Here is a 13,851-nt window from a genome sequence, read left to right as displayed (position 1 = left end):
CCCTGGAGCACCAGGACAATGGAAACGCCCACAAAGTGACCCCATTTTGGAAAGCTAACACCCCAACGTATAATCTATGAGGCATAATGAGTCTTTTGAACAGTTCATTTTTTTCCAGATGTTCTTGGAAAATGTGGAAAAAAATAAAAACGCATTTTTTTTTACAGAAAGTTGTCCATTTATAGGATATTTCCAACACATAGCATGTACATAGAAAAAATTACACCCCAAAATATATTCTGCTGCTCCTCCTGAGTATGGCGATACCACATGTGTGAGACTTTTACACAGCGTGGCCACATACAGAGGCCCAACACCGAAGTAGCAACTTCAAGCATTCTAGGAGCATAAATTACACATCTAATCTCTCAACCACCTATTACACTTTTGAAGGCCCTGGAGCACCAGGACAATGGAAACGCCCACAAAGTGACCCCATTTTGGAAAGCTAACACCCCAACGTATAATCTATGAGGCATAATGAGTCTTTTGAACAGTTCATTTTTTTCCAGATGTTCTTGGAAAATGTGGAAAAAAATAAAAACGCATTTTTTTTACAGAAAGTTGTCCATTTATAGGATATTTCCAACACATAGCATGTACATAGAAAAAATTACACCCCAAAATATATTCTGCTGCTCCTCCTGAGTATGGCGATACGACATGTGTGAGACTTTTACACAGCGTGGCCACATACAGAGGCCCAACACCGAAGTAGCAACTTCAAGCATTCTAGGAGCATAAATTACACATCTAATCTCTCAACCACCTATTACACTTTTGAAGGCCCTGGAGCACCAGGACAATGGAAACGCCCACAAAGTGACCCCATTTTGGAAAGCTAACACCCCAACGTATAATCTATGAGGCATAATGAGTCTTTTGAACAGTTCATTTTTTTCCAGATGTTCTTGGAAAATGTGGAAAAAAATAAAAACGCATTTTTTTTTACAGAAAGTTGTCCATTTATAGGATATTTCCAACACATAGCATGTACATAGAAAAAATTACACCCCAAAATATATTCTGCTGCTCCTCCTGAGTATGGCGATACCACATGTGTGAGACTTTTACACAGCGTGGCCACATACAGAGGCCCAACACCGAAGTAGCAACTTCAAGCATTCTAGGAGCATAAATTACACATCTAATCTCTCAACCACCTATTACACTTTTGAAGGCCCTGGAGCACCAGGACAATGGAAACGCCCACAAAGTGACCCCATTTTGGAAAGCTAACACCCCAACGTATAATCTATGAGGCATAATGAGTCTTTTGAACAGTTCATTTTTTTCCAGATGTTCTTGGAAAATGTGGAAAAAAATAAAAACGCATTTTTTTTACAGAAAGTTGTCCATTTATAGGATATTTCCAACACATAGCATGTACATAGAAAAAATTACACCCCAAAATATATTCTGCTGCTCCTCCTGAGTATGGCGATACCACATGTGTGAGACTTTTACACAGCGTGGCCACATACAGAGGCCCAACATCCAAGAAGCACCATCAGGTGTTCTAGGGACATAAATTACACATCCAATTTCCTTACAATCTATCACATTTTTGAAGGGCCTTCATATTTCTAACACAGCATGTACATACCAAGAATTACACCCTAAAATACATTCTGCTGAGTAATGGGTAAAAAAAAAAGAAGATTACCTGTGGTTTTAGTAGTGCAATTGTCCACAGAAGGAGAGCCCCGATCCAGGCAGCAGGCAGGGACGTGGTCACTGGTCAGCGACAGTGAATGGAATTGTCCAGGCAGCAGGCAGCAGGCAGGAATATTGTCCATAGTCAGGCAAAATATTCGTCCTGGTAGGAACATGGTCCAAGTAGCGGGCCATGGGTAGGGGAATGGGGACAGGGGTAGAGGCTTCTCCCACCCAAATCTCTTTGAAGCCTCCGGGCAACCAGACCCTAATCCGGGAATGAGAAAACTAAAAAATTAGTTTTTTCTTCCAGAAAAACAATTCTGGAGCCCCTCACATATGTGAGACCCCTGTGTTCCCACTAGTATAGCAGGGTAAAAGATCAATCCAAGGGGCAGGTAAAAAACGTGGTCAAACAGTCCAGGGTCAGTTCCAGAGCAGGCAGATGTAGGTACAGTTTAGGGTTAGGCAAAAGAGTGGTCGTATAACAAGCCAGGGTCAGTTCCAGAGAAGGCAGAGGTATGTTTAGGGTTAGGCAAAAGAGTGGTCGTATAACAGGCCATGGTCGATTCCGGAGAAGGCAGAGGTATGAGTGCAGTGGCATAAGGGGTGTGGGGGGAAATTACAGGAAATTAGAATTGCGTTTACCATACGTCCCTAATAATGAAGAAACGTATGGTAACGGCGGAAACATGTTCCAATACAGAGGCCTGGTTGGGAAGGACAATCGGGACAGTAATACACAGTGTCTTTTCGAATTCCTCTTCTGGAGCACACCCGGCACCTCTTCTGATTTCTGTGGCCTGTTTCAGGGGAGGGGGTTTTCTCAGGAAAGTGACGCTCGTGGAGTCTGCTCACAGAATCAGAGCGAATATTTTCCGGTGGGTTTTCAGGGTACAAAAGGGCGGTGATGACTTCTTCTTGATAGTCCAGATATGATACGGGGTTCTCTGATGACTTTTTGTAGATTACGTAGGAGTTATAAAAGGCCAAACTAAAAAAATAAATGGACACTTTCTTGTACCAGTGGCGGGATTTTCTTGTGGGCAGGTAGGGTTCTATCATCTGGTCATTGAAGTCCACTCCCCCCATGAACAAATTATAGTCATAGATGCACTTTGGTTTTTGGATTGGGCCGGTTCTTTTGGGGACTTCCACGCAGGTGTCGTCGTGGATTGATGTAAGCATGTGGACGTTCCGTTTGTCCCTCCACCTGACAGCCAATATCTCCTGGTTCCTCAATGCTGCAGACTCCCCTCGTCTGAGCTTTTGATCCACCAGTTTTTGCGGGAAGCCTTTCCTGTTGGGTCTTATTGTGCCACATGCTGGGGTATTCCGGAGGTAAAGACAGCGAAACAGGGGCAAGCTGGTGTAGAAATTATCCACATAAAGGTGGTATCCCTTTCCAAAGAGTGGATACATCAGATTCCAGACCACTTTTCCGCTGACTCCCATATACTCTGGACATTCAGGGGGATGCAGTTGGGAGTCCTTCCCTTCATACACCATGAATGAGTAGAGGTACCCTGTGGCTCTGTCGCAAAGCTTGTACATTTTGACCCCATATCGGGCCCTTTTGCTGGGGATGAACTGCTTGATGCCCAGCCTGCCTGAGAATTTGACAAGGGACTCGTCCACAGATATGTTCTGTTCAGGGGTATATAATTGGGGAAATCGTTGAGCGAAAAAATTTAGAAGTGGCCTAATTTTATATAGCTTGTCAAAAGCAGGGTCATTTCGGGGAGGGCACTGGGCGTTATCATTAAAGTGGAGGAACCGCATAATTATTAAATATCGGGATCTTGGCATAAGGGAGGAGAAGAGTGGCATGTGGTGAATGGGTTTGGTGGACCAGTAGGAGTACAATTGTTTTTTTTTTGAAAGTGCCATAGTAAAGGTTAGGCCTAAGAACATTTTAAATTCGTCCACGGTTAGTTCTCTCCACTCAAAGGGGCGGGCATATCTGGAACCAGGGTTACTTCTTATGTACTGTTGTGCGTAGAGATTGCACTGGGCCACAATGAAGGATAGCAAATCTTTGGTGAAAAGTAAATTAAAAAAATTAAGCATTGAAAAGTTTTCGGTGTTCACCTGGACACCTGGCTGGGCAGTGAAAGGGGGGATATTTGCTGCTCCGGAATTAGGGGGAAGCCACAGGGGGTTTTGAAGGCCATAGGGAAGGCTGGCATGGCCCCTTTGTTGCAGTGGCACAGCGCTTGAGGCGGACGGCACAGCGCTTGAGGCGGACGGCACAGCGCTTGAGGCGGACGGCACAGCGCTTGAGGTGGACGGCCCTGCGCGTCTGGGAGTAGGCTGCTTCTCCACGCCAGCACCCCTTCTTTTCCTGGGCCCACGTTCCTCTTCAGATTCTGAATCCGACCCACTGTCTATAACGGGTTCATAGGCCGAATCCGAATCGGACAGAGACTCCTCGCTGCTCTCATCGCTCATGGCAAGTAGAAGATGTACGGCCTGCTCACCGGTAAAGAATTTTTTTGCCATACTGGTGGCTGGTGAGGCTGTACTGCAGAGCACTGTGGTGGCACTGATGGACACAGGTGGGCACTTATGTGCACTGTAGTGGCACGGGTGTGGCTCTGGTGGGCACAGGTGGCTCTGGTGGGCACAGGCAGCACTGGTGGGCACAGGCAGCACTGGTGGGCACAGGCGGCACTGGTGGGCACAGGTGGCCCTGGTGGCACTGGTGGCCGCAGGCGGCACTGGTGGGCGCAGGCGGCACTGGTGGGCGCAGACGGCACTGGTGGGCACAGGCGGCACTGGTGGGCACAGGCGGCACTGGTACGGCACTGTTTTGGCACTGGTATAGGACTGTTGTGGCTCTGGTGGCACTGGTGCGGCTCTGGTGACACTGGTGCGGCTCCGCTGACACTGGTGCGGCTCTGGTGTGGCACAGGTGGCACAGATGTGGCACTACTGGGCACTGATGTGGCACTATGGACACAGATGTGGCACTGATGTGGCACTTTAGGCACAGATGTGGCACTGATGTGGCACTATGGGCACAGATTTGGCACTGATGTGGCAATATGGGCACAGATTTGGCACTATGGGGCAATATGGGCACAGATTTGGCACTATGGGGCACTGGTATGGCTTGCAAAACTCACAGTTTATCTCCTCTTCTCTCTCGCTGATACTGTGTGAGGAGAGGAGAGGAGATAAACTTTCCCTGACCTTGTTGTGTTTACATTGTGATCGCGCCGTCATTGGACGGCGCGATCACATGGAAAAAGACCACTGTTACTGGTCAATTTCCCTGATCTGTGTAGCGCCGGGTCTCATAGACCCGGCGCGCACAGAATCTTCTGTGTGCGCGCCCGAGGCGGCGCGCATTGCTGCTTCTGCAGGGCGCCGTTAAATAACGGCAACCCCCAGTTAAGCAACCACCTTGCCGCTGTTATATGACGGCGGCTGGTGGTTAAGTGGTTAAAATCGGAATTTCTGCATCAATCTGACGAGTGGCGAACTCGTATGTCCAGTCGTCGGATGCTAGAGTGTGTCAAGCCCTCCAATCCCAATCCATTGGGATTGGAGGGCTTGACACACTCTAGCATCCGACGACTGGACATACGAGTTCGCCACTCGTCAGATTGATGCAGCAATTCCGATTTTAAATGTGAGTTTTTAAGTGTTTTTAAATAAAAATGTTCACGTCTGACTGGGCTACGCTATGGTTGTCTATTCCACTTCCCCCTATGTATGACTGCCACATCTGAGTGTCCGGACTGAGCCATAGACAGAGGGGAAGAGTTGGAGGCATAGATTTATTGCGAGTCCGCACTCGTGGAGGAAGGTCTTTTCTGTTATATTGTTCATGTGAGTGCATTACCATCTGGGCATTCCTGGGGGGTTTTGCTTATTGTTGATGTTATCACACGATCAGGCTTGTCCTTCTCTCTTACCCTACATACACTACCGAGATCCTCATACATAACAAGAGCCGATTTGTGAACCATTGGGGACACGGGACTCCTAACCCTGGAGAATCAGTAAGGGAGAGGAAGGAGGGACTGACGAGCTCGGCGTTCGTGGATAAGAGCCCCAGTTTTTCACCCACATGTGAGTGCATCTCCACTGGTTTAGATCAGAAGACATTGCTACCCCTCTCTGTGACGTTATCACACCATTTGGTTTTTACCCTTTCTACTTTTTCATGTAATACACTTTATGGAGACCCGTATGTGATATCCAACAACGGACCATACCCATCAGGATCAGGCTGATTTAATCCAGCTTGCCAGATCAGAGGTGAGCTGCTGGGATCACTAGAGGTGCATATATGAGATCTTGGTTACGGCTCACTCTCTATCTTTCACCCTTTTCGGATACAAGGCCTCCTTCTTCTGAAATACTTTGATCCTCATTTTTATTTTTATTTTTATTTTTATATTTTATTTTTATTGTTGTGTTTTTCAAAATTTTTTCACTTCACAACGTTATTGATTGGATTAAGTATTGATGAACTGCACCCCTACATGGTTGGATTTTGTTGTACCTGGACCTCTTCAGCACTGTGCCCTTGATTAAGGACTATTCAACATTATTGTTTACTGGTATATTAGTGTCACTCCCTTTTTTGGACTTTCCCCACCCATTTTTTGTACTTGTATATGTATGTGGTTATATGCACACACACATTAATTTATATAACACTTTACAGCGCAAATATTTCACTTGTTACATTTATCACTTTTTGTCTATCGAGGTAGACCTCTTTTTTATTTGCAGCAGTATCCCCACTTTTCACTTGTCCCCTCACTCTAGACAGCGCAGGAGTTCACTTCACTTATGACTGCCAGACTGCCTTCCTCTATCTGTGTACCATCATCGGAGCCTTCAAAACGCTGTGCATCCTCATGCAGCATGTACTCAACACTGTGTTCAAACAGTTCGGGGGACTACTCAGGACTCAGGAGGACATGGTGGGGCTAGGGAAGGAGTTAGTGATGCCATTGAGCAGAGGGAAGAGGACGCCTTGGCAGCTACTTTGCCAGACAAAGTAACCTGAGCCTGGGTGAGAGAGGATGAGGAGGATGAGGACGGCTTGGTCATCCACTCTACCAAGTCTTCGGCATGTTGCGGCTCAACATGGCCAGCTGCCGAAAACAAGGACGAGCGTGTCCAACGGCCACGTGCTGATGAGGATGCACCGTGTCCACGACCAGCACTGTTGCCTCTAGACGCAAAGCCTGCTTGCCCTCGTGACTGTAAGGCTTCCCCAAACCCGTTAGGTAAGATAAAGTATGCACACCTTAGTTACGATGGCCCCTTCGGTACCGGTGAGAATGAATTTAGCCCTTCTGCAGTAACAAGACTGACACGATATGAGGTTAAACCATTCTGCTCTTTATGACGTAAGATTTCCTTTTTATAGGATGTTCACAACAAGAGGAAATACATATACATGTCTCATTACAATTGGTCAGTATACTGTTACTGGGCGGATCCTCCCTTTCGGGCGTTGCTGCAGTGACCAAAAAGTTACCGTTATCTATTGCTTAAGTTACAACTCATCTCGTGATTGAAACTGGTGATATGTGTCAACAGCCACAAACTGGCAATTCTAAACATAGATGTCACAAGGCCTACACAGGATATCCAAACTGACGATTACAAGACTTACTCATGTCATTCTGATATACAGACAGCATTTATACAATCTATAGACAACTTAGGTTAACCCTTAATATCCCCACAATCCCCTCTTAGACCCAAATAATTTTAAATTATGTGGTTCTCTGTCTCCACCCTTATTTTATCATGATACATATTCAGATAGATTCTATTTGCAGCTGCTGGGTCGGGTGTTCGGGACATTTTAACAACTATGCACATTATAAGCCTATAACAAGCATATAAGAGTAAAACAAAAACAATAATCATAAAGATGGCTAGGGCAGCACTTTTTAACCATGTCAGCATTCCTGCTCAAAACTTAAGTTTGCAAAAAGATTCTCTACCTAGTATGACACCAAAGGGTCCACAGTACTACTTCACATCTATGTGGAGCAAAGATCTTCTTAAGGTGTATGTGGATACATATCTTTTACTCATTCATATCACCCGTCTTGGCATCATACGAATCTGCTAATCTGACAATCTGATAACACTCTATATCTTCCCTGGGGTGATCTTCCTCAATTCTAATTGTCATTGTAGTACTAATTGTATTTTCACAATAACAATTGCTCCCTAATTGCTCTAGTTTCTATGTTTAATTTAGTAATATCATCAGAGTTTTTTTTCCAATATTTCATCAATAATTCCCGCATATTTATTCAACCTTTTCATTAAGTCTTTTCCCCACCCACTCCATGAAGGAACCATACCCATTATAGGGATCCTAGTAGTGCTAGGATGGAACTTACTACATATCCAACATTTTTCATATCCAGATTTCTGGGCATAGGCATATTTAAACCTCAGAGTTCTCATTTCTCTTGTGTCTATCATGTGTGTTATTGGCATTGTCCTGTTGTGGAGTGTTAGAATTTCCACAAATGCTCTTTATAAGTGAGGCCCGGAGCAACTGGAAGTCAGTGTAGGGCCGGCCATGACAGGGTTAACAGAAACCCTAGTAGCTGTGGGGGGAGGAGCAGAGCAGGGGAGGAGAGATCACAGATATCTCTTACTCTCAGTTTCCCGGGCAGAGGCAGCGTGGGGGAGTGAAGTTGCTGCTGTGTCTGCTCAGCCTGCAGGGATTTCGCTTGTCCCAAATTGTCACGGCGATGGCTGCGATCGAGGATTTATTCGGGAGATTGAGGGCGGAGGCGGCTATCCGGGGTGAGGACTGGCTGCAGAGGCAGTTGGGGGCGCTTTTATCGCAGGATGGAGGGGACATGGGGCGCATGGCGTCGGGGCCTAGCTGCGTCCAGACCGGACAAGCAGCATCGGGGCCGGAGCACACAGGTGTGGTGCTGGCGGAGTCGGGGCCTGAACGGTCGGTCCGGGGAGCAGTGCGGGCACACGGGGACACAATTCAGGTCGCATCGGGGCCTGATCACACAGGCATGGGAGCAGCGTCGTCGGGGCCTAGTCACACAGGCCGGGGGGCCTCGCGGACGCGCTCGTCCCGCCCCCCCCGCCGGTATTCGCCCAGTATATCCCCGGGACGGCAGAGGGGGGATAGTGGACATAGCAGGGCCCCTTCGGGCCCCCCCGCGAAGCGGGCGGCGGGTATTGTGTCGGAAGGCCCAGCCGGGGGCACCAGGAGTAGCGTGGGTGCAAGGGGGGGACGGCCAGGGGGCTCAGATGCGGCGGCCTTGCCCGCCCGGCGTGTGGATCAGGCAGTGACGGGCCCGGTGGTGGGGTCTCGGCGAGTGGGATCGCAGGCCACGGTGGCTAGCCCCCCAGCTTCCTCGGCTAGCCACTTGCAGGAGGTGGAGCGCGTCGGCAGCAACAGGGTTACGCCAAGCAGGAAAGCTTCGGCAAAATCGCCGCACGGGTCCAGGGCCCGCAGGGGGAGTGAATCCGGCCCTGGGCCTTCGGCCTCCGGGACCGAGCCGCCCAGTGGGTCATCATCGGAGGAGGAGGATCGGTCGGAGGGAGAGCGGTCGGGATCTGAGGACGAGGTCTTGCCCAGGACGATACCAGCAACGAGGGATTCGAGACGGTCGGCTGATGGGATTGCTTCCACGCAGCCCGGTAAGTCATTTTACACTGATGTTTCTAATAGGCAATGTGTTGATGTGGTTGAGAGGAATGTGGTTGTTGCACCGGCGTCCCAGGTTACGGATGCACAGGTGGGTATTGCTGGAGGGGATGTGGGTTTGCAAAGGTTTTTGTCGGGGTTAGAGGCTCTGGTCAGTCAGCTAAAAGGGGGGGACAGACCTCCCGCAAGCCCGGCGGCGGCTTGGGGGCCGGTCGGGGGAGCTACGGGGGTGGCCGCGGCGGCGGTGGCGGCTGCCACTACGCCGTTGGTGGTAGCTGGAAAGGAGGCAAGTGGGGGCGGCTTGGGGGCCGGGGCATCAGTGCAGCCGGAGGTTACCGCCGAGTCGGCGGGGGCCGCTTCAAAAAAACGGGATTTAGTACGGCTAGCGGATGAGGCTAGGGGACAGGTTTACACCTGTTACGATGCGCCGCTGGGGTCGCATCTGAAACAGGAGGTACGGGAAAAGATCTGGAAGAGCGAGTACGTGGAGATATTCGCGCTGTTACCGCTGGAAAAATTCAATTTGGACAGGGTAAAACCAGAGGATTCTAAGAAGGAAGATGAGGAGAAGAGGAGGTACAGGCTAATACCTCGCACGTTTGCAAACTGGTCGCAGGCGTATTCCATTTTGGCCAGTGTGATTGGCGAGAAGAACCCCGAGCACTGCTCGGCGCTCTTCAGTTACCAGGAGGCGATCAGTGAGGCCTACAGGTGCTATGGGGGCACAGGTTGGCTTAGATATGACGAACAGTTCAGGCAACGTCGGGCGATCAGGCCGGAAATTCGTTGGGACGCCAAGGACATTAGCCTTTGGATGCGGCTTATGACGGCTCCGAGGACGTCGGCGCCGTTTTTTCAGGGGGGGGGCCGGCGGAGCCTCTTCCCTGGGACAGTCGGCCGGAAAGAAAAAAGGGGTTTGTTGGCAGTTCAACGAGGGTAGCTGCAAGTTTGGGGGGTCGTGCCGATACAAGCATGAGTGCTCCGGGTGTGGGGGTAATCACCCCTCTTCCCGCTGCTTCAAGCAGGGCAAGGGACGTCCCGGGGATTCTTCAGGTAAGAGGGAGCACCCCGGTGATGGTGAGAAGGATGCTGCCGTTTCTCGGTAGGTATCCGGACAGAGCGGCGGCTCAGCTCCTGGAGGAAGGTTTTACTGTGGGGTTCCGTATTCCTTGTAGCTTGACGGTGGTTCCGCCGCTGTCCAAGAATTTGCGTTCGGCTCTCCAACACCCCGAAGTGGTTTCTGAGAAATTACGGAAGGAAGTGGGGCTAGGCCGCATGGGGGGCCCGTTTGAATCCCCCCCTTTGGAGGGTCTGGTGGTATCACCGTTGGGGGTGGTACCGAAGAAGGAACCAAACAAGTTCAGACTCATTCACCACCTCTCATTTCCGAAAGGGGGGTCGGTAAATGATGCGATTGATGCGGGCGATTGTTCGGTGTGCTACACATCGTTTGACGCGGCGGTGGGATGGGTCAAGAAATACGGTCGGGGGGCGTTGATGGCCAAGTCGGACATCGAGGCGGCCTTCCGGCTGTTGCCGGTGCACCCGGACAGCTTCAGACTGTTGGGGTGTCACTGGGGAGGGGAGTTCTATGTGGACAAATGTCTGCCCATGGGCTGCTCGGTATCCTGTGCGTTGTTCGAACAATTCAGTTCCTTTTTGGAATGGGTGGTGCGAGACGTGGCGGGAGTGAATTCAGTCATCCACTATCTAGATGACTTTCTCTGCATTGGACCGGGGGGGTCACGGATTTGTGCAGTTTTGTTATCTACGCTAGAACACATAGCGGAACGTTTTGGGGTGCCTTTGGCGCCCGAAAAGACGGAAGGTCCTAGGTCTGTCATTCAATTCCTGGGCATAGTCATAGACGCCGAGAAGATGGAATGTCGTTTGCCGCAGGATAAGCTAGAAGGCCTCAAGGCGGAGGTCAGGGGTATGATTGGAGTGCATAAGGTGCAGCTGCGGGCTTTGCAGTCGTTGTTGGGTAAGCTGAATTTTGCCTGCAGGATTATCCCGATGGGGAGGGTTTTTTTGTCGTCGGCTGTCGGCTAGCACTGCGGGTGTTAGGTTGCCCAATCACTATGTGCGGCTCGTGAAGGAGCATAGGGAGGACCTGCGGGTATGGCACTTTTTTCTAGAGGGTTTTAACGGCAGGGCCTTGTGGATGTCCGGCCCGGTCAGCAATTTTGACCTGGAGCTGTATACAGATGCGGCCGGGGGTGCGGGCTTTGGGGCCTTCTTTCAGGGTCAGTGGAGCGCTGGCTCTTGGCCGCAGTCTTGGGTGACTGCGGGCTTTACAAAGAATTTGGTGCTGCTGGAGCTGTTTCCAGTGGTGCTGGCGGTTGAGTTATGGGGCACGTCTTTCCGGGATCGGAAGGTGCGCTTCCATGGGGATAACTTGGGGGTCGTGCAGGTGATCAATCGAGTTACCGCATCTTCTCCCCCAGTGATTCGTCTCCTGAGACACTTGGTGCTGCGCTGTATGCAGCTGAATGTGTTTGTGTATGCGGTGCACTTACCGGGTGTGGACAATGTCGTGGCTGACACTTTGTCTCGGTTTCAGTGGGACAGGTTCCGGGAGCTGGTGCCGGAGGCAGAGGAACGGGGGGTCCCTTGTCCGGAGTGGCTGTGGCAGATTCCATTGGAACAATCTCCACCTGGATTAGGAAATCGTTGAGTGCGGGTACTTGGGCGGCCTATGAGAAGGTATGGTCGGAGTGGAGCGATTTGGTGAGGGAATCGGAGGTTCACCTTTCGGGACCGGAGGTGAGGACACTGGTTCTGTATTTTTTGTCTAGAAACATGGAAGCGGGAGTGTCGCCGTCGGCGTTGGATAAGAAATTGGCCGGGTTGGCATTTCTGTTCAAATGGCAAGGGTGGCCGGATCTTACAAAGGACTTCTGGGTGCGACAAGCTCTGAAAGGGTACAGGAAACAGGGGCGGCGACCTGACACTCGCCGCCCGGTGTCTTTCGAAGTTTTGAGAGGAATCCTGGCTAAAGTGGGGGCGATATGTTCATCCAGGTTTGAAGTTACATTGTTCCGTGCGGCATTCGCGCTGGCATTTTTTGGGGCCTTTAGGGTGGGCGAGCTGGTGAGCCCGTCGAAATTGGTCCAGGGGGGCATGGGAGTTGCGGATGTCGGTTGGACCCCGGAGGGGGTCACGTTGTGGCTCAGAAGGTCCAAAACGGATCAGAGTGGCAAGGGAAGGGCGGTTCATGTGTTCCCAATTGAAGGGTCGGAGTTGTGCCCGGTCGGGCTGGTAAGGGACTACCTGGACATACGTCCGGGGGTGGGGGGCGCCTTGTTGGTACACGAAAATGGGTCCCCGATGTCACGATATCAGTTTGTGGCAGTGTTTAGGAAGTGTCTGGGGGCATTGGGCCTGGTGGCAAAGGAGTTCTCGGCTCATTCCTTTAGGATCGGGGCAGCTACGGAAGCGGCAAGGAATGGACTGGGTGAAGAGGCAATAAAGAGGATAGGGCGTTGGGAATCCAGGCGGTTTCAATTATATGTTAGGCCGCAGCTGGTGGCTAGTTTGGGTTGAAGGTCTGGGGAGTGGGGTTTTGAGTTACGGGGCAAAGGGGGTGACAGGGATTACTCAAAAGCGGGTTATCTCTATGTGGGTATGTTGGTGACGTGTTTTTTTTTTTGTTTACTGTTTTTCAGGTACTGGACCGCTTTTGGTCTGGATAATGGGCCACTCCTATGTGGTTCGGGGGGCCAGACGGGCGGATGATCGCCCGACCGGTCGCCAGCTGGGAATATCGAGACAGGAGGCGAGTGTAAGGTGGTTGGGGGTCCCCGGGATGTTATGGAGCAAGGTGGTGCCGGAGGTGCACAAATTTGCACAGCTGGACAGGCCACCGGAGGTTCTGGTTATTCACGCCGGGGGGAATGATCTTGGAGTGAGATCGATGATGGAGATAGCACGGGACATTAAATTTGACTTTCAGCGGATCCGGATGTCCTTTCCGGATACGATAGTGGTGTGGTCAGACATGGTGGCCAGGGCAACATGGAGGATGGCCAGGTCGGTAGAGGGGGTGAATCGGGCGCGCAGGAAGATAAACAGAAATGTGGGGCGGTTTGTGCTCAGGAACGGGGGGCTAGTGGTTCGGCACCCCGAATTGGAAGTGGACACATGGAGATACCTCAGGAGTGATGGTGTTCACCTCACGGACGTGGGGATTGATATGTGGGTGTTGCGTTTAGAGGAGGGGGTACAGCAAGCGATGAGGGTGTGGAGGTGCTCCCATAGGTAAGGGGTTACCTTTGGGTGCTGGTGGCGGGTGTTTTTGGACTTTGCAGGAGAAGATATTACCCCAAAGATGGACGCCAGTACCCAGCGGTGGGAGGGGTCCTGAAGGGGTTTCTAGTTCCCAGTCTACTAATGTAGCTGGAAGGTTGGTGAATGGGGGCACTGCGGTCAATGGTCGTCTTTGAGCCAGCTTCGGCTTGAGGCCTATGACCAGAGGTTAGGACACCGCAGTGCCAAAAAAGTGTTACATAGTTACAAAGTTT

General features: G+C 50.7%; 1 protein-coding gene across 2 annotated transcripts; it reads left to right on the top strand.

Annotated features, from left to right (window-relative positions):
* Positions 1-8,201: 8,201 nt before the first annotated feature.
* LOC120910875 (polysialoglycoprotein-like) lies at positions 8,202-13,616 on the top strand. 2 transcript variants are annotated; one of them, XM_040322501.1, is made up of 2 exons: positions 8,202-9,321; positions 12,997-13,616. In XM_040322501.1, exons 1-2 carry the CDS (start codon positions 8,406-8,408, stop codon positions 13,590-13,592), a joined length of 1,512 nt encoding a protein of 503 aa, XP_040178435.1. In that variant the 5' UTR covers positions 8,202-8,405; the 3' UTR covers positions 13,593-13,616. The 2 variants fall into 2 exon arrangements, with proteins under 2 accessions (XP_040178435.1, XP_040178434.1); XM_040322500.1 differs by having other exon boundaries at positions 8,203-9,321; positions 11,892-13,616.
* Positions 13,617-13,851: the final 235 nt, after the last annotated feature.

The sequence above is a fragment of the Rana temporaria genome, chromosome 1, assembly GCF_905171775.1.
Source record: "Rana temporaria chromosome 1, aRanTem1.1, whole genome shotgun sequence".
Lineage (NCBI taxonomy): Eukaryota > Metazoa > Chordata > Amphibia > Anura > Ranidae > Rana > Rana temporaria.
The sequence above is the reverse complement of the archived record's forward strand: the minus strand, read 5'-3'. Positions and strand labels throughout refer to the sequence as shown.

Excerpts from the sequence above, each read along its gene's own strand:
- LOC120910875 (XM_040322500.1), top strand. The coding sequence starts at position 8,406 with ATGGCTGCGATCGAGGATTTATTCGGGAGATTGAGGGCGGAGGCGGCT. Across the intron at positions 9,322-11,891 it reads GATTGCTTCCACGCAGCCCG|TGGGACAGGTTCCGGGAGCT; the intron begins GTAAGTCATTTT and ends TCTCGGTTTCAG.